The 26,064-nt window shown below is 48.7% G+C and overlaps 1 protein-coding gene across 1 annotated transcript; it reads right to left on the bottom strand.

The window, feature by feature from the left end:
• Positions 1–911: 911 nt before the first annotated feature.
• On the bottom strand, positions 912–25,794 carry LOC135904133 (uncharacterized). Its single transcript, XM_065434751.2, has 3 exons — positions 25,343–25,794; positions 16,853–16,988; positions 912–1,088 (listed from the first exon to the last, which is right to left on the bottom strand). The coding sequence occupies exons 1-3, from the start codon at positions 25,711–25,713 to the stop codon at positions 990–992; spliced, it is 606 nt and encodes a 201-aa protein (XP_065290823.1). The 5' UTR covers positions 25,714–25,794; the 3' UTR covers positions 912–989.
• Positions 25,795–26,064: the final 270 nt, after the last annotated feature.

The following is a 26,064-nucleotide window of genomic DNA, read 5'->3' as shown; positions in this document are numbered from 1 at the left end:
TTTTGGAACTGTCAGTTTATACTCGAAATATTTATACAAGCTAATTGTGCCTTCTACTCAGGCCTTCATATTGTGTTTTGAACTGAATTGTTGGGAACATCACCGTTACATATTTGCTCAAATGTTGGGCAATAGATTATCTCACGGAGAGTTTCATTTCGTCAGAAACCCGAAAAAGATACTAGCAGTAGTCCTTTACTGGTTGATATTCAACGATTTAAGTGATCTAAATGGATGTAACCTTTTGTTAGCCCATTCAGCTGAGCGGTTTTTTTTGCAGAAAACTTTATATGGGCCCCGCTCTTTATATGGTCCGCCAATCCGGGTGCGGCTTCGCTACGGGAACGCGCAACCTCTTGGGTTTTGTACCAGAAAGGCGAAATCCGCGCATGGTACACCCAGCCAGCTGTCGCCAAACAACATGGGTGCGTCATTTCCTTCTTTCACGCTTCTCTTTGCTTGTGCCTCTTCTTTCTCGTGCGCTTCTTTCCGCGGCAGGATTAAGCAGACTACAACCGTGCGAGGAGAAATGTGAGCCTTTGACGAGGAGAGCTTTCGCGCTTTCGTGACGGCGCGTGACAGAGAAGCGTAGTGGGCGTAGCCCGAAAACGTTTGATGAATGGCAGAGTATTATGGCAATAAAGGCGTCGAATCAGGAATAATTATATTTCATTCGTTTGGCCTAATCATGCATAATCAGTGTGCACGCATCATATCAGATGGGGCGTTTTCTCCGTTTTTGTGACGTAGCGTGCGAGACAGGCAAAGTAGGGGTGGCCCGAAATTTTTTTGACCAATGACAGAGGGCTGCTTGCAGAATTGTAATAGAAAAGTTTGGAATAGCTTTATGCCATAGCGCCCCAGCTTATACGAGGGAATGTGCTTCTTCACAGACATAAGACAGACAGACATGTCGCCACATTTTTATTACTGCGCTACACGAGCGCAATTTTTACATGTATTTGATCATTCGTTGTTGAGGAGTCCAATCATTTCAGCTTCCTACTGGTTCTCTTCCTTCTAGCCGTAGTGGCTCTGCCACGAGGCTTTCGTGGATGCCGACGGGTAAGGTTCAGTGGAACGCTTCCCTGTCACAAATGAGAAAAGTTTCAGCAGATGTTAGACGTAAGGTACAGTAAATATGCACCAAAAGCACCCACTTACTACTATACATATATATATATATATATATGTATAGTACTCGTTTTCAAACCACAGGGGAAACCCATCTGGAAAGGTGGTATTGTGCTGCCTGTCACAGGTAAATTTAACAAGAAGTAAAAGTGCTAGAAGTAAAAACAATGAAGACTAAGCGAGACCACATATCATACATCGATGTCTTGAAAGGCTTTACTGTATTTCGCTGCTCACGCTTTCATCCAATCAGGTCGCAAGAACCCACTAGCATCGCACAAGGCTTAGGTTGACAGGATGCTCCGACTGTCGCTCTGATAGGCTTCAAGCGTAAGTTTTTAACGTGATAGCGTTAAGGCTCCCGTTCAGCGGAAAAGGCTGCGGAGTCTACGGCGTGTCGAGAAAGCTACGTCACAGTCACGTGATTCAGTCCCTCCGTACAGAGTGGAGACAACCAAGGCGTCCTCTACGGTGTTGGCCGCGCGAATCGCGCAGGCTTTACGCTTTGGCGGACGCCGTGGGGACGCGTTGCCGGCGCTCGTTCATTCATTCATTCATTCATTCATTCATTATAAACGATTGAATGCGGACAAACAACAGTGACTGCGTAGGAATAAAAGCCACTGCAGGAAACAATTAAGCTGTCGCGTCATAACCTTAACGGAGCAGCTTAAGTGTCCCCCATATATATATATATATATATATATATATATATATATATATATATATATATACAGATGATCTGGGCTTGTATTCAGAGATCATGTCGGATTCTTCAGTGCTTCTATACAAAACAAAAAAAGAAAACGAAGCGAACACATTACTGAAGGGCGTCGACCAGTGACAAGAAGGTCTACGAACTAAAAACGTTGTCAAATCGCCCTCTGGTACACTACCAACACTCAGGGAGTCAACTCCTTTTGCAGCAGTGACATTTAAATGCGAAGCATTATACGTACGGCTACTCACACCGGGATGTGGAGATGGCTTTTCGGTCAATCTCAAAAGGACCATTTTAGCTGAAAAATCGAAAGCACTTCGGTATCCCTACGTGGAAAAATGCGAACGCATTGCGACGTCTCTCTGATGACGTCTCCACCTCGTTCGCCCACTTGCGTGGACGCCCAAAGGAGCCGGGCGCAGCTACTGACTGAGAAGTCGAAGTCAAAGGTTCGTCCATCGGAGCGCACGACCGAACTCACCGAAATCACTACCCCGACTGGCACCGCCGCGACGCGCGGCGCTATGTATAGACCGGCCAAGGTTACCGTTTCCAGGCAAACTGAGGCTTGTGCCACCGTAAACTTTTTACTTGGAAGAGCTTGCGGCGAGCGCTGTGCGCGAAGACGAGCTCTCTGGTTGTTTTTTGTTTTGTTTTGCTTTCCCTCGCAAGGCCAGCGCCGCCGTAAAACCCCTTAAACTTCGTAAAGTAGCGACACTTTCCTCCTCCGCCTTGATTCCTCCTCGTCTCTCTCTTTCACGCTCCCTCCTCGACCGTGCCGCCGCCTACATTGCTCGAGCGTAGCAACGGTGCCAACACGCGCTCCTCGCCACTCCGTAGACGCTCCTCGAGCAAAAATGGCGCTGATGCACGGCGCGAGGGCCCATGTGATGCTGTTAGGCCAATAGCGACGCGGCATCGGCCTCGGCCAGAGCGCGCGAGGAGGAGGCGGCATTCTTCAAAGCGTGGCAGTACTTTACGAAGTTTAAGGGGCTTTACGCCGCCGCGGACGTGAGCGCCATCTGGTGGTGCTTCAAGGAACCGAGGGCTCACACGGCGCGCGCCTGCCGTTGATGGGCTGTGACCACGTGAATTTTGTGCCATCTCCGGGGACGTCGCCGGATTTCCCGCTTCATGAGCCATATGGTGCTTTCGATAGAGGGAAATGTTAGAGGTAACTGCAAGCAGGCCTATTTGGCCAGCATAGAAATTGTGGTTAGTACACGAATTTGCGTGAGCTTGTTCTTTTCGGCTTCAAACGGCCTTGTGACTTTGCAGGCTCATCATTTTCAACAAAGTACGGTGTTATAAATAATTCAACAAGCATGAGTAAAATTATCCGACGGCAAGATTCGAACACACGACCTCTAGAACATGAGGCTGATGTCGAAACCATTTTGCCGCGTACGCAAGCGTGGGCAAGCAGCATAGAACGCCCCTTCTCTTGGGCAAGCCAGCGCGTTGAAATGCTTGGCGCGTTTCGATCCGCAGCTGCACTAGAAGAAACCGACGCATGGACACCATTGAAAACTTAAACATAGATATATTTACTGCATGTAAATATATGTAAATAATATCCAGCGTATCTAACATCTCATCTAATCCGCATTCTCCTCTCAGCTCTCATCTGCGTTCTAACAGCGCGAGGAGCTCTTAACTCGAAGGACCGCTCAGCTGGGTTCAACTGGACATTAATGCTTTCGCATTCACAACTCATAAGAAGTGCTTAGGTGTCCTCGGATTTTCGCAATATTGTCGGCTGTCTCGGCAAAGCACTGTTGGTAACTCAGCGATAAATGTGCCTTTTTTTTTTTAGTCCTGTAAGAAACCTCTAAATTTTCTCGGGTAAGATTCCTCAAGAGAAATTGGGCCAGTTCAATGCCTCACCTGCATAATATGCGTGCCTCCTATTTGGTCGATATTCTCTAAAGACACGGCGAAAAGCTTATTACTGCGCCATCTGAGTGCACCGAAGTTGCTGTCCTAGCCAAAGCAACGTATTATCGTTTTAGGCAACTAAGGATTGTTTTTCATTTTTCTTTTCAAATGCCAACCGTTGACTAGGCCCCAGCAGCAGGTAATTTAAATCTATATAGTTAGAAATATTATGGAAGGCGCCTAGGAACATTTCGCAATATTCGCAACTTTTGAATAGCGAATCAAATGATCTCCTTCGTTTCGTCCTTGGAATTGAAGGCAACTCTTCGCAAATACGCATATTTTTTCCAACATTTTTCCAATATTTCGAAACTTCAACAGAGTCCAATTAAACATCACATTTCAGCAAAACTACGGTAAATTTCATCCTCACGTACGCAGCATAGACACAAAACACGGAGCGCTTCCATGGTGGAGCAGGCTGCGTCGCTCAGAGAGTCCATTCTTTACCGGCTATACAATAGTTATTCACACTCTCTGCAGTGCATGCCAAGAAACGTAGAAAATTTTTATTGCGATAGCAATTACATGAGACACTCCAGGTGCACTTCTGCCGTTGGTCTCGCCGTGAGGTTCCGTATGAATGAAAGCGTGTGAGGGTGACCCAGCGAACGCGATTCAATCTAGCGTGCGCAAGCGAGGAACGCGGGCTGGAAGCGTGCCCTCTCCTGTCGCCCTTCGAGGCACAGGGGTCAGGCAAGAGAGGGAGAGGGGGGAGGGGTGTCTTCTCCAATGGCTGCTAGGGTACCTCGGTGTCCTCCGCGGCCGCCACTCCGTACAGAATGGTGACATCCGCGGCGTCTACTGCAGCTTTGGGCTCGTGAATGGCGGACACCGTAATAGACGCCTTCTGCGGACGCCGTAGGGACGCGTTGCCAGCGCTCGTATGTCTTGAAAGCGACCTTCGATGTGGCCAAAGTGTGCGCCCGCGCGGGCCTCATCTTCAAAGCAATCTGTGACGTTTGCAGAGTGCGCGTTGTGCCGGTAGCTTCGTATGCGCTGTGCTTTCGACGTTTCGTTCGCGTTGAAGCGAGAGATGCCTGAACGTCGATTCGCTTGCTGCTGCCACCATTCCTCACTCCAGAATTTTGAAAGCGAGTTTCCGCGCTCATCGAGCGAGATGTGTTCATGTTTACCTGTGCGCGTGTGACAGCATGCTGGTTAATGTAGTTAAAACACGTTCGCGGGCTAGTTGGTTTGAATCCATGATAGAATGTGTAAGCGCGACTGAACAAGGAGGCAGAAAGAAGCAGACACACGAAGACAGCGCTGTCTCTGTGTGTCTGTTTCTTTCTACGTCCTCGTTGAGTCACGCTTACACGTTCTATCATTGTTAATTTATTTAGTAAGCGAATGTTTACAAGCTTATACGACCGATAAAGCTACTATCCTTACTTCGTACGGCTATCTACCAATTTGTTATCGCAATCGGTGCTTCGTCTTTCGTGTGAAACCGCAAATCTTTTACTAATGTGGGCTTTTATTAAACAAAGATTAATAACGAACTATGTAATGACCAGTACTTGTTAACGTGCAGAACACTAGGATTTGAACGACTTTTATATTACACGTGAAAACGGCTGACATAGACAATTATTCAATTTCAATTCGTTATATACTGGCACTATTGGATTTGTATTCGAATCGGTCTTAAATATTACTGTTCGCATACCCCTATCAAATGAAATCTAGGGAAAAAATATAAGCAAGTCATCGTCATCATTTAGCGACCTCTTGCTAAAATGGGAGTGCTTTGGGGAGCAAACTAGCAATCTTGTTAAAGGAAGAAACGAGAAACGCAGTGACATCGCTAACCGCGTTGACTGGGGACCATCCGTTAACCACGTGCTACTGGTGCGCCTCTTTGTGATGACTTTCATTGTTCCTGAAGCGCTCGCAAGTTCCTGCAGTCGTCGAACAACTTAGTTCAGCAATTAAACAGCCATCTTTTCCCTTTAATTTATTGGACCTCTATCACACGCCGCGCCAGCCGTGAACGATTGGAGCACTATATAATGTGAGGGTAGCTCTTGTGGGGTCTTAAAGGTCTCGCAGGAGTACCGACCACCGCGAGTTCGAGCTTAGCGAGCCACGGGGTCGCGTCAGCAGCCGTCAGCCTCTAGCGCCACTGAGCGCGAGTTCAGGCCACAAGGGGCTACCGGGCACGGACGCAAAAACACAGTATTGCCCCAAGACAGCGGAAACCGTTTATTGTATCCGGCGGCACCGGACACCGCACAAACGCCCGGTCCCGGGGCGGCGGCGAACCAAAGGGGTCCCGCACCAAGAGCGGAAAATAGAGTCAGTTACCATCAAAGTCATGCTCACGTCGTCGTTTTCGTAATGCCGTCATAATCATTGTTACATATACAGTTGGAGGACTTCGCACAGGATTGCAGTAGGTTGGCACGAAGTTGGGGGTTGTGTAATGAAGCATGGTTACAGAGCTGGAGAAGACGAAGACATAGAGACGGGCTGCGCAGGACGGGCTTTGGGCATTAGCAGGTTTTACTGCTCATCCGTGTAAAAATACAAGAGTATACATGCGAAACATTCTAAATGACCTTCAAGCGCGCACAACGCACCCTCAAGGCCAAGGAATGAATTTATTTACTCGTGATCATGATATAAGGCGTGATAATGCACTTCGCGGTTTCTTGTGCGCAAAAAACCTTACATATGAATGTGAACTTTTCAGCCTTAAGTATACTCAGCACACGTGTGCTGTCAAACATCAGCGCGAATTGGAGAATTTTGCAATGCTCTACAAACCTTGTTATCGCGTGAACTTGCCCACGATCCTTCCTCAGCCTATCATTAATTGCGGTGTGGTGGTGGGGGGTCGAAGGTGAAATTCATCGCATACGATGTTCCGTGGCAGATAAATTTTAAAAGGAGGTAGAAGTGAAAGGAGCTAAGTTGTGCGGATAAGACGCATAGGTTCATCGAAAACAATTCTGATAACTCTCGAGGGAACATAGTTACCACGATATGCTCTATACTGTCGATTGGTCATCTGAATGTACCACTATAGGCCCCGCAGCATGCTATGCAATTCATGCCTTCAAATTGGGCACAACGTGGACGTCTGTGCCCAGAAGGACAAATTTGGGGCCTGAGTAATATGTGGATCTAAGTTACCTCCCGGATCCAATGAAGGCACTCCTCATGACTGCGAACTATGCTGCAGAAAATGTGGTGCAGGGCATGCAGCAAATTGCCCCGATTGTACAGTACGCCAAGAAGTTGACGAAGCAAGAAGAGAAACTGCAAGCAGCCGCAAGCAACGCTACTTAGACGCTGTGAAAGAGCAGGAACAGCACGAGCCCGCCAAGCAATCGGGGAAACCAAAGAACAGGCACCGCAGCCGCAGTAGGAGCCGCGGTAGAATCAACTGGCGTGAGCTCCAAACAACAAACCACTTCGAAAGACTTAGTAGCCCAAGAAAAGCAACGTGGCAGGAGCACCAGCCACAGCAGAGACAACGACCAGAACAGAAGCACCGTAGGTAGCAAAGAGGATGGCAGAGATATGCCACGACTATACCAGAAACCAAGAGGAAACGAAGAAAAGACGAACAGTACCAGTCCAGGAACAATGAAAAACAAGAAATGCTCCCGAGGAGAGCAACATACGTGGGTGAGTAGTTCGCACCTTTCACCAGCCGCCCTGTCTTCGCCCTAGCATCACACCGCTAATCCCCACCCTTCCAACAGTCAGGCATTGAAACCAGTTCAGACATCGCAATCTGAGAGGAACATAATTAGACATCTAAAGCGACAGATAAAGAGAAAAGAGGGGACGCAGCTGGTACACAACATAACAATGCGATAGAAATGGCAGAGGTCTCAACCAGACTAGATCAAAGCGTTGCTGTAGCAACTAAAATGCAGGAAACATATTGAACCTGCAAGCGGGAATGCAGAAAATGGATGCTGTCAATAGAAAAACTAGTAGAGCGAAATGCACTGATCACAGAAACACAAGAACAAAAAGAAAGAATGATTAACCACATCGAGACGATTCTCAATATGACGAGAAAGCGCACTGGCAAAGGACCTGCAGAGGTTTCAGAAAGAAACAGGCGCTGCTGTTGCAGCGAATTTCACAGAAATCTAGACCACCTGATATAATCATGGTGCAGGAATCGAACAGGATAACAGCCATACCCGGATACAAGCTATTTCGGCAACCTAGCGTTAAAAGTAACGGTAGCGAGGAGACAAATAACATTAACGCACCACGCGCGACTGTAATACCGAAGATCAAAAACCAGCTGTTCGATTTACGAAGTACAGCTCAGCTAAGAAAAATCGTAGGAGTTGATTTGCAACGAGCTTTTGGTATTGTCACACACCGCGCAATTCTAGAGAAGCTCAAGGCAACTAAACCGGGTCTTAGGGTATACAACTATGTAAAAAAAACTTCCTAAGTGAAAGGACGGTTAAAGTGAAACTTGATAAATATGTGTCACCTAACAATCCAATCATGTGTGGAACATCTCATGGTTCTAGTCTTTCACCGACTTCATTTAAAATTTCGATGGTGGAGCATTAACATTACTAGAAGAAATACCAGACCTAGAAAATAATCTGTACGCCGATGACATGACTATTTAGTGCCGTCGAGGATCACCAGAATCGCAAGAACGCATTATTCGAAGTGAACTAGATAATATACGTGAGTGCACCGCAACACTACGGCGGGAATGTTCCCCTCAGAAATCGGAATATATTCTCGTTACTGATGACGTCAGCGTCGCGAGTCAAAGGACATAAAAGCTTAATAAAACTTCGAATGGAAGACATGGCTTTTACCCCGCAATAATACCATCAGAATCTTCGATTTCTTTCTGCAGGATAGTGGTTAACCAACGACATGGGTGCAGAAGTTGACCGTACAACTTGAACAGATCCTTGCAATGACGCGTAGAATAAATATGCAAACGAGGGGAATGAAAGAACACGAGCTACTTAAGGTTATAGAAGCCTTGACCTTTTCCAGGATGATGTAATACCTGCCGTACGCCAAGATAACCAATACGCATCGCCAGAATATAAACATCATGCTTAGAAAGTGTGCTAGACATGCCCTGGGAATTCCTAAGTTTACGCCCAACCATAAAAGTGAAGCAACCGGGCTTCTTAACTCACTAGAATACAGAACAGACGTCCAGAATCAGGCGCAAATACAAAGACTTCAATCATCTCATCAGGGTCGACGGATACTGAACAGATTGGGTAACGAAAGCTCTAACTTACCCCCCAATTTTGCCGAAATTACCGCCATGAGACGATTTGCCAAGGATAAAAATAGATGTCATTCCAAAAATCACATTTGCAACGAAAAACATATAAAATGTATAATGCTTAACATATAACATATTGTTACGTCCAAGCGCGTCAAAGGGACGCGGGGATCAAGAAGAGAGGGGAAGAGGAGAACGAAGAGTGTGCAGCGGCCATTCCTGTTGTTCGTAGCCTGCCGTTCCTGCTCTCGCACGCCTAAATAAACCCCTTTTCCCCGTGCTTGTAACAAATTGGTGGACGGTGCGGGGTACACCTCGCAACCACGGAGCCTACGCTGCTACAACTTCGCCGAAGCCGTCGACTTGCCGGACTTCCGCCACCATCGCCTGACATGACTGAATACGCCTGCCAGATTCCCGAAGGTTCTGACGCGGCTTCAAGGCCAGCACCTGGCGTTCCGTGGCAATACTACCGGGTGCCACTCACTTTCGGAGGAAAAGCCGGAGAAGATGTCGACGAGTGGCTCACAAACTACCGAAGGGTGAGCCGATCTAACGGTTGGAACTCGACCGCACAGTTGTCAAATGTTGTGTTTTCTCTTACCGACACAGCACTCGTCTGGTATGAGAATCACGAAGACACGCTCACTTCATGGGAGCTTTTCGTAGAGGAGCTCAGAGCGTGTTTTGGAGACTCGAGCGCAAAAAAGAAACGCGCCGAGCAGACGCTTTCGCAAAGAGCTCAGATTCCCGGCGAGACTTGTACGACTTATATCGAAGAGGTGCTAAAACTGTGCAAAATAGTGAACTCTCAAATGTCTGAAGAGGACAAAGTTGGACATTTGTTGAAAGGGATAGCCGAAGACGTCTACAATTTTTTGATCGGCAAAGAAAGCTTGGATTCCGTGTCTGACGTCATTCGCCACTGCAGGACCTTTGAGACGCTGAAGATGCGACGGATAATACCGAAGTTTGGTCGCTTGGCTAATGTCACAACGGTGGCAAGTGTAGACCCGAGTTCGTGTGTTGACCTTCCATCAACAATACGGCAGATTGTTCGCGAAGAGTTGCTCCATCGGGAAGAAATGTATCGTAGCACACCCGGCATCGCTGGTGCGTACTTACCACACGAGATGCGAAACACAGCCGTTTCGACCGCATGGCAACCCACGGTTCACTCAGCGACCGTCGAGTGTAGGTCTACCCCCCAAACGAGAGGGACCCTAAGCTATCAAGATCATGACAACGACCAACGCCCTCGCCGCACGCACGCCTCCGGGCGGCAGATGCCTAGCCACGATGAATGGGACCCACCTGCTGGCTATGCAGTCGACAGCAACATGCGTGACTACGTGCAGGAACATCGAAATTTGCGGCATCTGCCGGTGTGTTTCCAATGCGGTGTCGTGGGCCACATAGCGAGATTTTGCAATCGTCGCCCAACAACGTGGAATCGTCGATCGGGGCCTTCAACAAGGACCACACCTCCTACGAGGACAACTCAACAGCCATACACCACCTCTTGGTCAGCTGGCGTCCCTCCTGGCAACGATTACTGGCAGAGAAGCTTCCGGAGCCGCTCGCCGGCATCTGACAGGAGTTTGACGCCACCGCCAACTTCTCGTGCACCGCGTTTACGTCAGTCTCCATCGCCAGTGCGCCGCTCAGCCTCGCCTTCACAACCGGAAAACTAGCTAGCGCGGCCGATGGGGGTGAGGTCGCTCGACACGTGCTATCGACAGAAATGCCCCCTGCAGTTGCTATGATTAAGAACAAAGTGCATGTACTAGTTGATGGTGTTGCTACAATGGCTTTAGTGGATACCGGGGCAACTGTATCCGTAATGAGTCTCGGTTTTAAAGGTCGGTTGGGGCGCAAAGTTGTATTTCCGTGGGACCAGGCTGCAACGTTTTGTGGAGTGAGCGGCGAGTCGTTGCGCCCTGTTTGTGTGTGCACTGCTGAAGTGTCCCTGGCTGGTGGAGTTTTCACGACGGAGTTTGTAGTTATTCCTCGATCGACGCACGAAGTGATTTTGGGCATCGACTTTTTGCGGCAGTGTGGTGCGACCGTTGATTGTCGCACGGGGGAAGTTTTCGTCGATGGTCATGTTTCGTCCGGGCTCTTAGAGGAGACTTGCAGTCAAGGTGAACTTTGTGTGTGTGCAGATACTGTTGTGCCTGCGTCCAGTTCGGTGTGCGTGCCGGTTGTATGTCGCGGTGAAGTTCGAGACAGTTTCGATGCCTCCGTAGAGCCAATGCATCTAAATTGTGTGAAGAAGAACGTTTTTGTCCCTCATTGTGTGGTGTCCATCGGCAACGGGCGTGCTGGCTTGTGGACGGCCAACTGCTCGGCAGAACCCGTCCTGCTTCCAGGCGGCTCGAAACTCGCCTACTTTACAGAATACACGTCTTCGTCCGTAGCCGTACTAACAGACTCACCGTGTGAACCTGCTGACCATCGCCAAGTCTCAGACAAAAAGCTTCTGTCTATGATAAACAAGTCGCTCAGCACAAGGGAGCGCCATACCTTGGTGGATACGCTTTCTAAGCATCTGTCAGTGTTTGACTTCGCGCAGCCGGACAAAGCGTTCTCGATTCCCGAGTCACGAACGCGCCATACCATAGATACGGGATCTGCGCGCCCGATCAGGCAAAAGCCTTATCGCGTGTCGCCTAACGAGCGCAAGATAATCGGGGAACAAGTGAATGACATGATGAAAAATGGGATAATACAAGAGTCCTCGAGTCCTTGGGCAGCTCCGGTCATACTCGTCAGAAAGAAAGACGGTAACTGGAGATTTTGCGTCGATTATCGAAGATTAAACGCCGTGACTAAGAAGGATGTCTACCCGCTGCCCCGGATTGATGATGCAATTGATTGCCTTCATTCGGCCTCTTATTTTTCTTCAGTGGACCTGCGCTCAGGATATTGGCAAATCCCGATACACCCGACAGACAGAGAGAAAACAGCCTTCATAACCCCGGATGGATTATTCGAATTCAATGTGATGCCATTTGGGTTGTGCAACGCTCCAGCAACCTTTGAAAGGTTCATGGACACCATTCTGCGTGGGTTAAAATGGAACATCTGTATGTGCTATCTCGACGACGTAGTTATATTCGGGCGCACATTCAATGAGCACAATACGCGCCTGAATATTGTCCTCGACTGCATCAAAAACGCCGGCCTGGTTCTGAACTCCAAGAAATGTAAATTTGGTGACCGTCAAACCCTTGTGCTGGGTCATCTTGTTGACAAAGACGGTATCCGGCCTGATCCCATCAAGACGGCAGCTGTCGAAGCATTCAGTGCACCGCAGTCAGTGAAGCAACTTCGTAGTTTTCTGGGTCTTTGTTCTTACTTTCGCCGATTTATTCCTGGTTTTGCTGACGTCGCTTATCCTCTGACAAATCTGCTACATAAAGACGCACGGTTTGAGTGGACACCCGAGTGCGATTCTGCATTTCGTCAGCTGAAGTTCCTGTTAACCTCTCGACCTATCCTTCGCCACTTTAATCCTACTGCGCCGACAGAAATCCACACAGATGCTAGTGGCGTTGGTCTGGGTGCCGTATTGGTCCAACGCTATGACGACCATCAGCACGTGATTGCTTATGCAAGCCGCTCATTAAGCAAACCTGAACGGAATTACACGGTGACAGAGCAAGAATGCCTCGCTGTAATCTTTGCGGTTCAGCGATTTCGCTCGTACTTGTACGGACGCCCATTCCAAGTCGTCACAGACCACCATTCCCTGTGCTGGCTCGTGAACCTTCGCGACCCTTGTGGTCGCCTTGCGCGCTGGGCTTTGAGGTTGCAGGAATATAACTTCACTGTTGCCTACAAGAGTGGCCGAAAACATGCTGACGCAGACTGCCTTTCCCGTATGCCGCTTACTACGACGGACTGCGACGCAGACGATTTTGATCATCTCATCGCTTCTGTGACATCCGCTTTTCCAGAAATCGATGCGTTCAAAGCAGAACAACGGACAGACACCAAATTGGAGCCACTCTTCACTTCTGCCCATTCAAGTGCAACAAGCAGCTACTGTCTACGTGACGGGCTCCTGTACAAAAGGAACTACTCAAGCACGGGTGCACGCTTCCTTCTAGTGGTGCCGGAGTGTCTCCGGCCAGCAATCCTTCAGGCTATGCACGATGACCCTACCTCCGGTCACTTAGGCACTGTGCGCACCCTTTATCGCATTCAAGAACGCTATTACTGGCCCCGGATGCGACATTCCGTTGAGTTGTATGTCGCCAGCTGCATACAGTGCCAACGTCGGAAACGCCCAACCACTGCCCCATCTGGTCTCCTTCAACCTGTGCCGCCTCCCAGCTCACCCTTTCGGCAAGTTGGAATTGATCTGTTAGGACCTTTTCCGAAGTCATCTAAGGGGAACCGCTGGATAATTGTCTGCGCCGACTATTTCACGCGCTATTGCGAGACGGCGGCTATACCATCAGCCACCGCCACCGAAGTATCGCTCTTCTTACTTCACGCTATTGTTCTGCGACACGGACCGCCTGGTGTTATTATAAGCGACCGGGGACGTCAATTCACGGCAGATATAGTGGAAGAGCTTGTGCGTTTGTGTAACTCGCACCTCAGGCACTCGACGCCATATCATCCGCAAACGAACGGCCTCACTGAGCGCACTAATCGAACGATCACAAATATGCTTTCCATGTATGTTGCGTCCGATCACAAGAATTGGGATGAAGTTCTACCGTTTATTACTTACGCATACAACACCGCCAAGCACGAGACAACCGGCTACAGCCCCTTCTTCCTTCTATATGCTCGGCCACCCCGGTATACGCTCGACACTGTCCTCCCTTTTTACCACCACGACAATCCTACGGTCGCCGATACCCTGTGCCTCGCTGAAGAGGCTCGGAGACTTGCACGTCTTCGGACTTTGGCATCACAAGAAAACTCCAAAGCCCGCTACGACGCACGACATCGGCCAGTTACATATAACCCTGGTGATCTCGTTTGGCTTTGGACACCCACAAGGAAGCGCGGTTTGTGTCAAAAGCTGCTGGCAAACTACGATGGACCGTATGTTGTCATCGACAAAGTCAGCGAAGTGAACTATACTCTCGCGCGCCTCACGAACACTGGTAGACGTTCTGCTAGGACACAAGTCGCGCATGTCGCACGGTTGAAATCATGCACGCCACGACAAGCTTGTTGACTCGCCCAGGGGGCTTTGTCTGCGAGGGGAGGTATGTTACGTCCAAGCGCGTCAAAGGGACGCGGGGATCAAGAAGAGAGGGGAAGAGGAGAACGAAGAGTGTGCAGCGGCCATTCCTGTTGTTCGTAGCCTGCCGTTCCTGCTCTCGCACGCCTAAATAAACCCCTTTTCCCCGTGCTTGTAACAATATAAAAAAACATATAATGCAACAAACAGACGATGAAAACACATACTATACAGATGCCAGTCATAATGCCGAAAGCAGCAAAGCAGCAGTCGTGGGCCATGACTCGACGCTTGTGAAAAGTTACTTGACTGCACCAACGCGTCAAGATGCGGAATTGCTGGCGCTAGTGCTTGAACGTAACGGAAATTATACATACATCTAACACGATCACAATGTGAACAGACCGTCAAGGTGGTTGCCGAGACATTCAAAATGCTGAGCTGCCTTTAAAAGTACGCACAAAGCTCCACATTTTTTTCTCTTTATTTACGATACTGTTAGCCATGAGGCCATTGCAGAGTGGGATTTAAGGCATCACAAATATAAAATTGTGTGTTACAACAATAAGATGTTATCAAACATACAAGCAAGGTGTTACAACAGTAAGTTATATCGATTAAGTGTCACTCATAAAAAGCGAGTAAAAGTCATAATTTTAACAATAGTTACAAAATACAAACTGGGTGTTACAACAGCAAATTACATCACCGAAGTGTCAGTCATACAAAACAGACAGACTGACGAATTGTACGGTAGTATAACACTCCTGCAATTAATTTCGAGGTTACATCAATAACGTGACAGTGATAGAAAACAGATGAACTAATAGCTTGAACAGTAATATAGCACTTTGGCAATCACTTCTCTAATTCATGAAAAACACTAAAATTCATAAAACAGACGATACGTGAAGAGTCAGTGAAGGCGGAGCTTAGCATCGATCACTCGGCGAACGAGTTGAGGGAAAAATGCATGACTATGGAGGAGGGTAACTTGTAATCGTCTGTAGTTCTCTAAATATGCGACGTTTCACACAAATTGTGGTGCGAATGATTAACTTTATCTGTGCCCTACGCGTCTACAAAATTTGTCCAAACCGTTTCAGGGGCCCTTTAACTAAATTAATAAGCGTGGTGTCACGCACGCGCATGTAAACAGGAACACATCTCGCTCGATGAGCGCGAAAACTCGGTTTCGTAATTCTGGACTGAGGAATCGCGGCAGCAGCAAGTGAATTCACGTTCATGCCTCTCTCGCTTCAACGCGAACGAATCGTCGAAAGCATGGCGCATACCAAGATACCGGCACTACGCGCGCTTTGACCACATCGAAGATCGGCTTCAAGACACACGAGCGCTGGCAACGCGTTCCTACTATTGCCCCTTAAACTTCGTAAACTACTGCCACGCTTTGAAGAATGCCGCCTCCTCCTTGCGCGCTCTGGCCTAGGCTGACGCCGCGTAGCTATTGCCCTAATAGCATCACGTGGGCCCTCGCACCGTGCATCAGCGCCATTTTTGCTCGAGAAGCGTCAACGGAGGGGCGAGGAGCGCATGTCGGCGCCGTTGCTACGCTCGAGCAGTGTAGGCGGCGCCACGGTCGAGGAGGGAACGTGAAACACAATAGAAACGAGGAGGAGTGAAGGCGGTGGAGGAGAGTGTCGCTACTTTACGAAGTTTAAGCTGTTTTAGTTCCTACGGCGTCCGCCATAGGCGTCTACTACGGCGTCCGCCATTCATGTGCCCAACGCCGTTGTAGACGCCTCGGATGTCTCCACTCTGTGCGGAGTGACGGGCGAGGAGGACATCGAGGCACCCTAGCTGCCGTTGAAAAAGAACGCCCCCCCCCCTCCCCCCCACCTCCCTCGCGTGACCCCCGTGACTCGCGCCCGACAAGAGAGGACACGCTTCCGGCCCGCGTTCCTCACTCGCGCACGCGAGATTGAACCGCGTTCGCCTGCTCACCCTCTCAGGCTTTAACTCGCAATGCAGCATACGGCGCGCGGCGACGGTTTTATCGTCCTTGGAATTAGGCGGCACCTCACAGCGACGCCGACGACAGGAGTGCGCCTGGAGTATTGCAATAAAAAAGTTATGTCGGAGGCTGCCGCTGCTCACAAATGAAGCCGTATACCGTGAATATATGTAAAGTGTCCGGTTAGTAGTAACGTGTCAACCGTAATGATGAAGCATCTGGCCTACTTCACAAGACGTCCTTGTACCGGAACGGGATTAATGTAGTATACTTTGGCGAGTGGCATGCGCGACATTTGATGGCCACTCAATAGGGTGCTTATGAATGTACTATAATGTGTAAACATAACATAAACGATAAATAAAACACAAACGAGGGACACAGAAAGGGACACCGCCATCGTATCCGCCTGCTCATCTGTCAAGCGAAGCATTAAGGACATCCAATTTCTTTTCCCAGCCTCGAACATGAGAGCTTCAGTTACATAGAAAATTGGGCGAGTTGATGACGGATGATCATTTTACAGTGCAACGCAAGAATATTGAAAACGTAGTGTGCCCTGCGGTATGCAACCTCGAATTGATAAATTTTCCTCAGCAAACGCGTGGCATCGGCTTCAACACTCACAAGTACTCCGTCGGCGTGCAGCACCTTCTCATGACCTTCGCCATAATCGGACTCATTGATCACGACTGCGTACCCTCCTTCAACGTAGATTCCCCCATGCGTCACTTTAGGTTCGGTAGGTTCGGTAGGTTCGGGCCTGCAAAAAAGAATATAAAACACCTGCACAGTGAGGAAGTATTTGGAAGTTGTTCAAAACACATCATATCAGAAGCGCAAGGAGCACTCGGATTCTCAGAGAGTTTTGAACCGAACTACTACCAAAAAACTAACAAGGTTGGTCTGTAGCCGATGATAGCAGACAAGCTCAAAAACTGCGCCTAGCGTCAAACGTGGTGCATACGTGCGTGCGTATGTGTCTGTGCTTGCGTATTCTTGCGTGTGTGCGTGTGTGCGACGCAAACTTGTGTGTCTGCGTATGTGCCACTGGGTAAGTGCTACTTTCCCATTCGAAAAAGAATCCTTTAAAATGTCTACTGTGCTGGGTGGAATCGAACGAGCGCCATATGTATCCAAACAATCTTGTCGGAACAAATATTCAGACCTGCACCACGCGCTGACTTCATGGTGGCACCGCTAGATGGCGCAAAGGGAAGCGCGAGAGTAGTGTTCCTGCATATATGCTCCCGCAGGGAGCAGAGTTGCGCATACCTTTTCCGGCGCCGCTCGCACCGCTATTGGCCGAGCGCGAAAAATGACGTCAAATGATCCGCGCCGCTGCGAAGCCAACTTTACGGGCGCATCGCCGACTCATGCGAACTCGCCCTTCCCTTTCCGTCAGTGCCATCGCCATTGCAATCAGCGGACCGTCGATCGTGCGTTGAGAGGAGTAGCTGCGGGTTTCAGGTACGGTATTCGACGATGTGAAGTCAAGGACCTTGGCGAAGTGATACGAAACACATCGTACTGGCACTTGTATTCCAGTATGACGGGGTGCAGCGCACCACACTGCACAAACCGCATGGAATTCAGCCATAGGAGTAAATGCTTCAGCCAAGCAAACTAGCTGGAGGCACACTGATACTATAGTGAGATTGTTGTTGCTAACAAGTCTCGGCTTCTTGACTTTGAATGCACCCTTCAGAGTTTAAAATTGAAATGAAGAATATGTACCTCTCTCATCAACCGCAATTTCTGAAGAGCTAGGACATCTTTGCAGAAAGCACACAAGGGAACAAGGAAAAAACGGGTGCTAAGTTGGTATATGCATATTTAACTCTCTAGATGTAATAATTGTAATATATTCCTTCTCCGTGTGAAGTTTCGAAAACAGTAAAATTGATTCTAGTCAATTTATTGTCTTGAAGTGCATAGGCTTATTTATTTTGTTAACTAATTGCTGCCATCGAAGCTAAGCCGCAATTGTATGTGTGCTAGCTTGTGAGCATCATGTATCAGCCAGTGGAACAAAACTTGTCGTTCAATTAAACACGCTAGAAATCTACGTTGTGCTTTGGTGAATGCTGTTTCCTGTGGGCGGGAGTGGAGTGAATGCGCTGTTCAATGACGTAAAATTTCCTTGCCTCTGATGCGATAGGTCACAAAGCTTTGTAACCTGGCTTTTTGGCCAAAGCCTGCTTCAGTGATTTCATTGATTTGATACAGTGTCTTCAACTACTGGCTTTTCTCTGAGTGGTAAGAGATCAAGAAAAATGTGTTGTCAGATTACAGTCTGCCCTGTGTGAATAATTACTCTGCAAGTTTGCCATCTTGATGTGATAAGTGCAATAAAAATAACCTGTTGTTACTATTAATAGCTTGTTGCCTTTCCAGTTTTTTTTTTTATTCTGCCCCCAAGGTTCCAAGAACCAGCACACTTGGCCTGCTGCCAGCAGCCGTTCATGCATTCCCTTGTATGAAATAAATTTGATCTAGAAGCTCTTGCATCTTGAATCTTTTCCTACTTGCAGATTTGCGGCTACTATATAGCTGATTAGTCTGCGGTATGAATGAAACGTAAAAGTAAGCTTTGCTTAAAATGTGCGCATGTGAAAATTTGAAATGCGCTTAAATCTGTGTCTGCACCACATGTATCGAAAACGTGCAGCTGTTGTGAACGATGGTTAGTGATAAATGACGCTCTGTTAACGGTCACTGACATAACTGCAGGCACGATAGCTCTCTTGGCGACGGTCATTAATCGGCTGGTTTCGGCAGCCAAAATGCGCTAAGTGTCCACCTTACGTGTGTGAAGTTTTCTTTAAACACTCTTTAAAACATTTTTTGCCTTCTGACCATGATAAGACAACTTCATATGCATGCTGAAAATCATTGCACCGCTTTTTGTGGCGACGTACTGCGCGTTTGCGAGCGAACTTTGGAGCTGTTCGAGCCACGGGAGTATTTTATTTTGGGAAATCGAAGGCGGTCCTACCCCATTTGTACGTTCGTGCGTGTGTTTGTATATGCGTGTTTACATAGGTACATACAAAGTTTCGGTTGGTTGGAAGCCCACCCCCTCCGGCTGCACGAATGACTCGTTGGAGCGTAGACTGTATTAAGAATTGCCCTTTGCTAAGCGCCTGCGAACAATTGGCGCTTGTAGCTCGCGACCACTAGAGAAAAAGGCGGAACACCGCGCGGCATTTGGCTCCTGCGCGCGCGAGGAGTGGCTTCGCTGCAGAGCTGGATCACGGCGGCGGACCTATGCGCAACTCTGCTCCGTGCGGGAGCATATACAGGAACACTAGGGCAGACGTGCGCCGGCGACTGCGTATCAGCCGCGACCGGCCGGCTCCGAAAGGGAACAGTATATGCGAGATGCGTTCGCCTTGATTACAGAGGTGAGGTGTGCCTTCTTTACCCTAAAGCAACATTTATCTCGGGTAACGCCCCTGTGAACGCTGAGATGCGTACGGGTTGCATGAGAGGTTGTTCACTTGAACGATTTTTTACGTGTATGTGAAGCGCGACGCAGACTCGGGACAAAGAATGTGTCATTCTACAGTCTGCAATGCATGAATAATTACTTTGCAAGTTTGCCATCTTGACGTGATTAGTGCAATAAGAATAACCTGTTTTTACTCTTAATAATTTTTTGCCTTTCCAGTTGCTTTGAATTCGGCTCCCAAGGCTCCAAGAACCAGCACTCCTGCTCTTCTGCCTGCATGCAGCTATTGCTCATCCATCCCCTTGTACGAAATAAATTTGATTAGAGGCCCGTCCATCTTTAATCTTATTCCACTTGAAGACTTGCTGCTACGAAGCAGCTGGTAAGTCTGCGGCATGAATGAATCGTAAAAATAATCTTTGCAGAAAATGTGCGCATGGGAACATTTGAAGCGCATTTAAATCTACGCGCCGGCACCGCATATATCGAAAACGCGTAGCTGCTGTGAACTACGGTTAGTGATAAATGACGCTCTGTTAGCGACCCCTGACATAACTGCAGGCACGATAGTTCTGTTGGCAACGATCATTAATCGGCTTGTATCTGCAGCCAAAATACGCTCACGTAATTCTCCACCTTGCGTGGGTGAAGTTTTCTTTAAACACTCCTTAAAACATTCCTTGCCTTCCAGCCTCTGTGAGAAAACTTCATATGCATACTGAAAAACATTGCACCAATTTTCGTTGCAAGGTACAGCACGTTTGCACGCGAACTTTTGAGCTGTTCGAGCCGCGGGCATATTCCGGATTTTATTTTGGGGGACTGAGGGGGGTTCTACCCCCTATATGTATGTTCGTACGTGTGTTTGTATATGTGTGTATACAAACGAAATTCCGGGGGTTGGAACCCTGCCCCATTCCGGCTACGGCAATGGTTCAAGCGTAGCCTACATTAAAAAGTGCCACCTTGCTGCCACAATTCGTGCATGTAGCTCGCGACTAGCAGACAAAAAAAATTACCGACGATTACGTTACTTCGTAATGCGAAATTTGAGCGCAGCAAATAAGCTGTTTCACCTTTTCGATAGATTGAGGCAAAGAAATCGAGCAACACATGTATGCGCTATCACAGAATTTTTTTTTTATTTTTCACACGTATTCCTTTAACAAAGACTCCACTAACAGTTCTTGACAGTCATGAAGGAAGCTTTGTGGTCGGAGAAATAGACTGATATATGTTCGACTTGGTACACCAATGCTTGATTCTCAAAGACGAGATCTATACAAGTGCCTCGCGAGGTTGTCACAGCCGTGGGACGCGTTACGAGCGAGAGGAACGGGATGTTCTCCCGCATAAGTGTTAGGAAATTGCTGTTTGTCTTTATGTCAACATTAAAGTCCCCCACTACTAACATCGGTGTGGATCGATGGACGGTTAATGCGAGTTGCAGGAAGTGCACGACGTCTTTCGTGAGAGCGGTAGCGGACTCACGAAAGCGGTATTAGTCGGTCGCTGCTAGCGCTGGGGGGATGAAAGGGGGGCGGAGCTGGTTACGAGGCCGACGACAACGCCGACGACGACGCTAAACCCAGGAACGGACGCCAAAGAGCCATTTGTGTAGCCAGCCCTCCTCCACAGTCTCTCCTCCTCCCTTCCATCATCCTCCCTCGCCCGGAGAGCCGACAGCGCGCATGCGCGGCGGCGGAGCAGATTCGTCGGCGAGCTGGTTACGAGGCCGACGACAACGCCGACGACGACGCGAAACCCAGGAACGGACGCCAAAGAGCCATTTGTGTAGCCAGCCCTCCTCCACAGTCTGTCCTCCTCCCTTCCATCATCCTCCCTCGCCCGGAGAGCCGACAGCGCGCATGCGCGGCGGCGGAGCAGATTCGTCGGCGAGCTGGTTACGAGGCCGACGACAACAACGCCGACGACGACGCGAAACCCAGGAACGGACGCCAAAGAGCTGCGCTCTAAAAAAAGCTAATGTAACACCGCGTGGCATTTGCCTCCTGCGCGCGTGAGGAGTGGCTTCACTGCATAGCTGGAACGTACTGGCGGACCTATGCGCAAATCTGCTCCCTCCGGGAGCATATTGGCGGCGAGGAGTTACGGAGTCGCCATCTATCGGAAGCGCCTCGCTGGCGTAGTATGAGGGATCACGTGGCGCGCTCTTCATAGGTTTTGCTGTCGGCGCTCACTGAAAACACCACGCGCGAGCTCTCCCGGACATTTCTGTAAGTACTTTTGAAACGAGAGAAGTTCTTACTGCCCAAATAATAATCTTGGGCAAACTGAAAGCACAGAATCCTTTACAAACGCGATCTCTTTACCGAATACGTACAGTGAACGCCACTGCGCGCGGTCGCCGCGATGGAGTCTCCCGATCGAACCGGCTTCTTGCGTGAAAGATAGGTAAACGCTGAGAGCAAACTATGTGAAATATGTTCCTATAGTGTTTGTATAACTAAATGGAGCGTAATAGAACGAAGCCTCAATGCAGCGATCGCGCAGATTCGCAGCGACCGACTGCGCGTCTGCATGCTTGTCCGCGCACTGTTTCGTTTTCTCCACGTGCGCGTTTTCGCACCGTGCCATGAGCTTTAGGCCGCAGAATATGAGCATTTGACAGTATACAAGCAACCATTGCTGCGTGGGCGCTATCAGAGCTGTTCAAAAATAATTTCATTGTAGAGACTTCGACGCATACAGGGACTGTGATGTGCCGTCGCGACGATTCAATATTTTTTTTCTTCTAAATTCGTTGACCTTTCAATATTATTTCTCGAGTTGCGTCGCACTGTATGTTTATCGGTGTTCTCAGCGTGCAATTTCCCGCTGCTCCTTTTTTGTAATGCAGTGCATTAATTCACAACACAAACATGACCATATGCCATGCTTTTTTTTAAATGTGCTTCGTACCGCTGCCTTTCCACTCCACTGAACTTGATCGTATCTATAGCATCGAAAAGTTTATAGACCAAACCGTCGTGACATTAGTCGTACAGCGGACTCGGGCGAGCGTCTCAGTGCGCGTTTTCAGAACATCGCAGACCGGGCGCCGTAGCAGAAATCTTCCTCGCGTCTGTGCTTGCTGCATACCCGAGTTGTAGCCGATGTCTGTTTGCCGGTTTTATGTTTCGCGAGCCAAGCTTCACACAGCTTCTTGTCCTGCGGCTACGTGTGAATAAGGCTGACACCGGCCTCCGTTACGTGCGTCCGGCCCTGCGGCACCGAGCAGTAGCCTACCATGTTGCGCGCCTTCAAAGGCAGCCACTACCTATTTTAGGGCTTTCAAGCGTTGTAAAGGAGACACTCGGAGGGGGAAAATTTCGCCACTAAATGAGGACCGCAGCGTACGAGGGAATTTAAACTCGTTTTCAGCTCGCTTCGGCGCTCCCGAAGCAGCCGACGCGGCCGCTATGTCCACGTGATCCCTCCTAGCACGTCACGCCGACGGTGGCGCCAGCTTTTCCAGTGGTGGAGCTCGAGGCCAATACAGGGACACTACGCTAGAGTGGAGCCCGACTGCACTAGACGCCTCATGCATTACGCGTTTCGGCTGTGGCAATAAGGTGTGCAGCTACATTATTTTAACGTTATTCGCATTAATACCGACAAGTCAACCCTGAATTATTTCCGCTGGTTTTCCTCTCTCTCTCTCTCTCTCTCTTTCTACATTTCTTCCCAATCTGATTTCGGACGTCGCGTCCGGAAATCGAAGCCATGTCCTCGTGCTACACTGCGGAATAACACTATATCCACTCACCTACGGCGGCGGGTGAGGTAGTTACCTGGTTGTCCTTAAGAGGAAGATTTAGCTCGGGGGCTCCTATCTAAATACATCTAAAAGGAGAATTCGTTTTTCTCGGTAACCACTGCACCAAACTTGAAGAGGTTTGTTGCATTTAAAAGAAAACTTAGAATCTAGTAATTGTTAGTCTCGAATTTTTTATTAGGTTGTCAATTTTATGCGAAGCATATTACGAGAGCTCAACCCAGCTCCTCAGGCGCGGCGGTGTCGCCATGAAATCACGTGACACCGTGACGTCACGACAGAGGAGAAGTGGCTTTGGCTCAATTCTTGCAAGACGGGCTGGGTGGGAATCGAACCAGGGTCTCCGGAGTGTGGGACGGAGACGCTACCACTGAGCCACGAGTACGATGCTTCAAAGCGGTACAAAAGCGCCTCTAGTGAATGCGGTGTTGCCTTAGAAACGAGCTGTTTCTAAGGCGTGCGTCTCTTGCTCAGGCGCACATTTCGTTGCCGCGCCGAACGCTGCTTTGCTCGACGCTCACCGCGTCCAATGCGGGGCACGTAGTCGCTGCCCTGTAGCCCATTGTCTTACACCCCTTGGCGGGTCGACGGGAACGCTGTCGCGTTCCACTCTTGAAGGCGAAGAAGTAATGCATGAGTTGTTTCTTCGTCTAGCCGAACCAAATATAGCCAAGCAACAGCAGTTCACCAGGCTAAACAGTGGTTCAACAACTAAAATAAAGGCTAGTATGCTTCGCATCCTGGGCTTAACCTTACCTAAGCCACAGCCATTTTTTCTTTAAAATTGTCAAAAATCGAAATGTTTCAGTAAACGAAACTATTAAGTTTACAACTCTGTTTTTCAGTAAGGGAACACGATATCACAATCCTGTGAATTGCACCTCATAGTACATCTAAAGCGGACAAATTTGATAGGTTACACATAAATCTAAAAAATTTAGGTCATACGGAAATACATATTTTTCAGAACCCTTGTACACAACGTAACAAATTTACGTAAGATATAAATTGACATATCGAATTTGTCCGCATTGAATGATCTAATGTATGCCGCTTACAGAATTGCGATTTCTGCTTTTGATGCAGAGCTATTAATTTATAAATTTCGCGAATCAATTTTTTTTTCAAGCTTCCAAATTTTTGAAAATTCTTTTAACAAAATGCAGGCCCTAAATCGAAATTCCGCTTGCAGCAGTCACTAGAATTTAAATTTATCTTTCAAATTCTACAAATTTCATTGAAATCGGTCCAGGGGTTATCTCAGAAAAGCGTTCTTGCGTTTCACATGTATTTGAATAGGCCGCATCGGAGTTGGGCCCGATCTAAAGCTCCCCTCTTAACTGTCAATCGACGCTCGCTTGATGATTTATGATACCAACAAAGCTTATCAGTTAAATTCACGTGCGCTTATTCTGTCGACAGCGCCGCCCCGAATTGGTTGGCAGAGTTTTATAGCGCCGTACATTTGTCTACAGCTAGTGCGAACGATGTTGGTAATACCAAGATATCATAAGGGTTCTATGAGCCAGAGATATATATCTAAAATAACAGAGGGGCTGAAGTCCAGATCTACGGGATGTCCTTCAGCACCCGGAGACTGTTTAACCTTCGGCTATAAATTCACGGGTGCTTGTAGCCTTGGACCTTCACAGTACGTTGCCACCAAGACAGGGAGGGAGTCGAATCTACTGGCCCGTGATTACCGAAGCGCGGCAGCTCGGGGGCTATGCAGCCATGAAATGGACATCCGGTTCTGTAGATTTAAAGAAGAGCCAATGTTGGGGCCAATTAATCGCATAAAGATCGGCAATTAACCTTATTAACGACTGCTAATTGGTCCTCGGTGTTGCACTTAACGCTGCTGAGGCCATAAAAAAAAAATCACCTTGGTTCTGGAGCTTGCCTTATCGTTGACAGAGGAAGCCTGGCCGTTAACGAGGCGGCGGATGGGGTCTCGGTGGTGGTAGTAGGGTGACTGCTCTCGAACAAGAGGCTCCCGCCCAACATGACGAAGGCTATCAGGCTGCACACTAGCAGCACAATCCCTATGGCGCAAACACGCAGCAGGAACAGGCACCACGAGTCGGTGGAGTAGTCGTCCGGACTCTTCTTCTGGTATTCGCTTATGGTCTGCGCCCCGGGCGTCGGTGCAACGGGGAAGTACACGTCGGGCGCACCTAAGAACGCCTCGTTGTACGGGTTGTCCTGCATGGCGTACAATCCTGGCGGCTGTTGAGCCTGCCACGGCGTCGCCATTATTCGGTGTTCTTCGGTTCGATGTTGTTCATTAAATGGCGCGAGTTCGTTTGTTTGCTTGTTTCCCCCCAAGAGTGGCTCATACCCACTATGGTGGATTGGCCGAGACTCGCGTATGTTAAGAAAATAATTAGTCGAGTCTAAAAAGAAGCGCTACTGAGAAATGTTTAATAGATAAAAAAAGAATGAAGTTGGCAGTGGAGTTCGGCGTTGTTTGCGCAGACGGCTGCATGTAAGGGTCGCGCGGGGTGGTCAAAAGAGACGCGTGGTTCGACACCAAGACGGCGGCGGAGATTTGCAGCCATCGGAGGTGGGGGACCCGCGGTTCACGAAGAGCGCGTAAGCGGGTTG

This window comes from Dermacentor albipictus, chromosome 1 (genome assembly GCF_038994185.2).
Source record: "Dermacentor albipictus isolate Rhodes 1998 colony chromosome 1, USDA_Dalb.pri_finalv2, whole genome shotgun sequence".
NCBI lineage: Eukaryota > Metazoa > Arthropoda > Arachnida > Ixodida > Ixodidae > Dermacentor > Dermacentor albipictus.
This window is presented reverse-complemented; position numbering and strand designations above follow the sequence as displayed.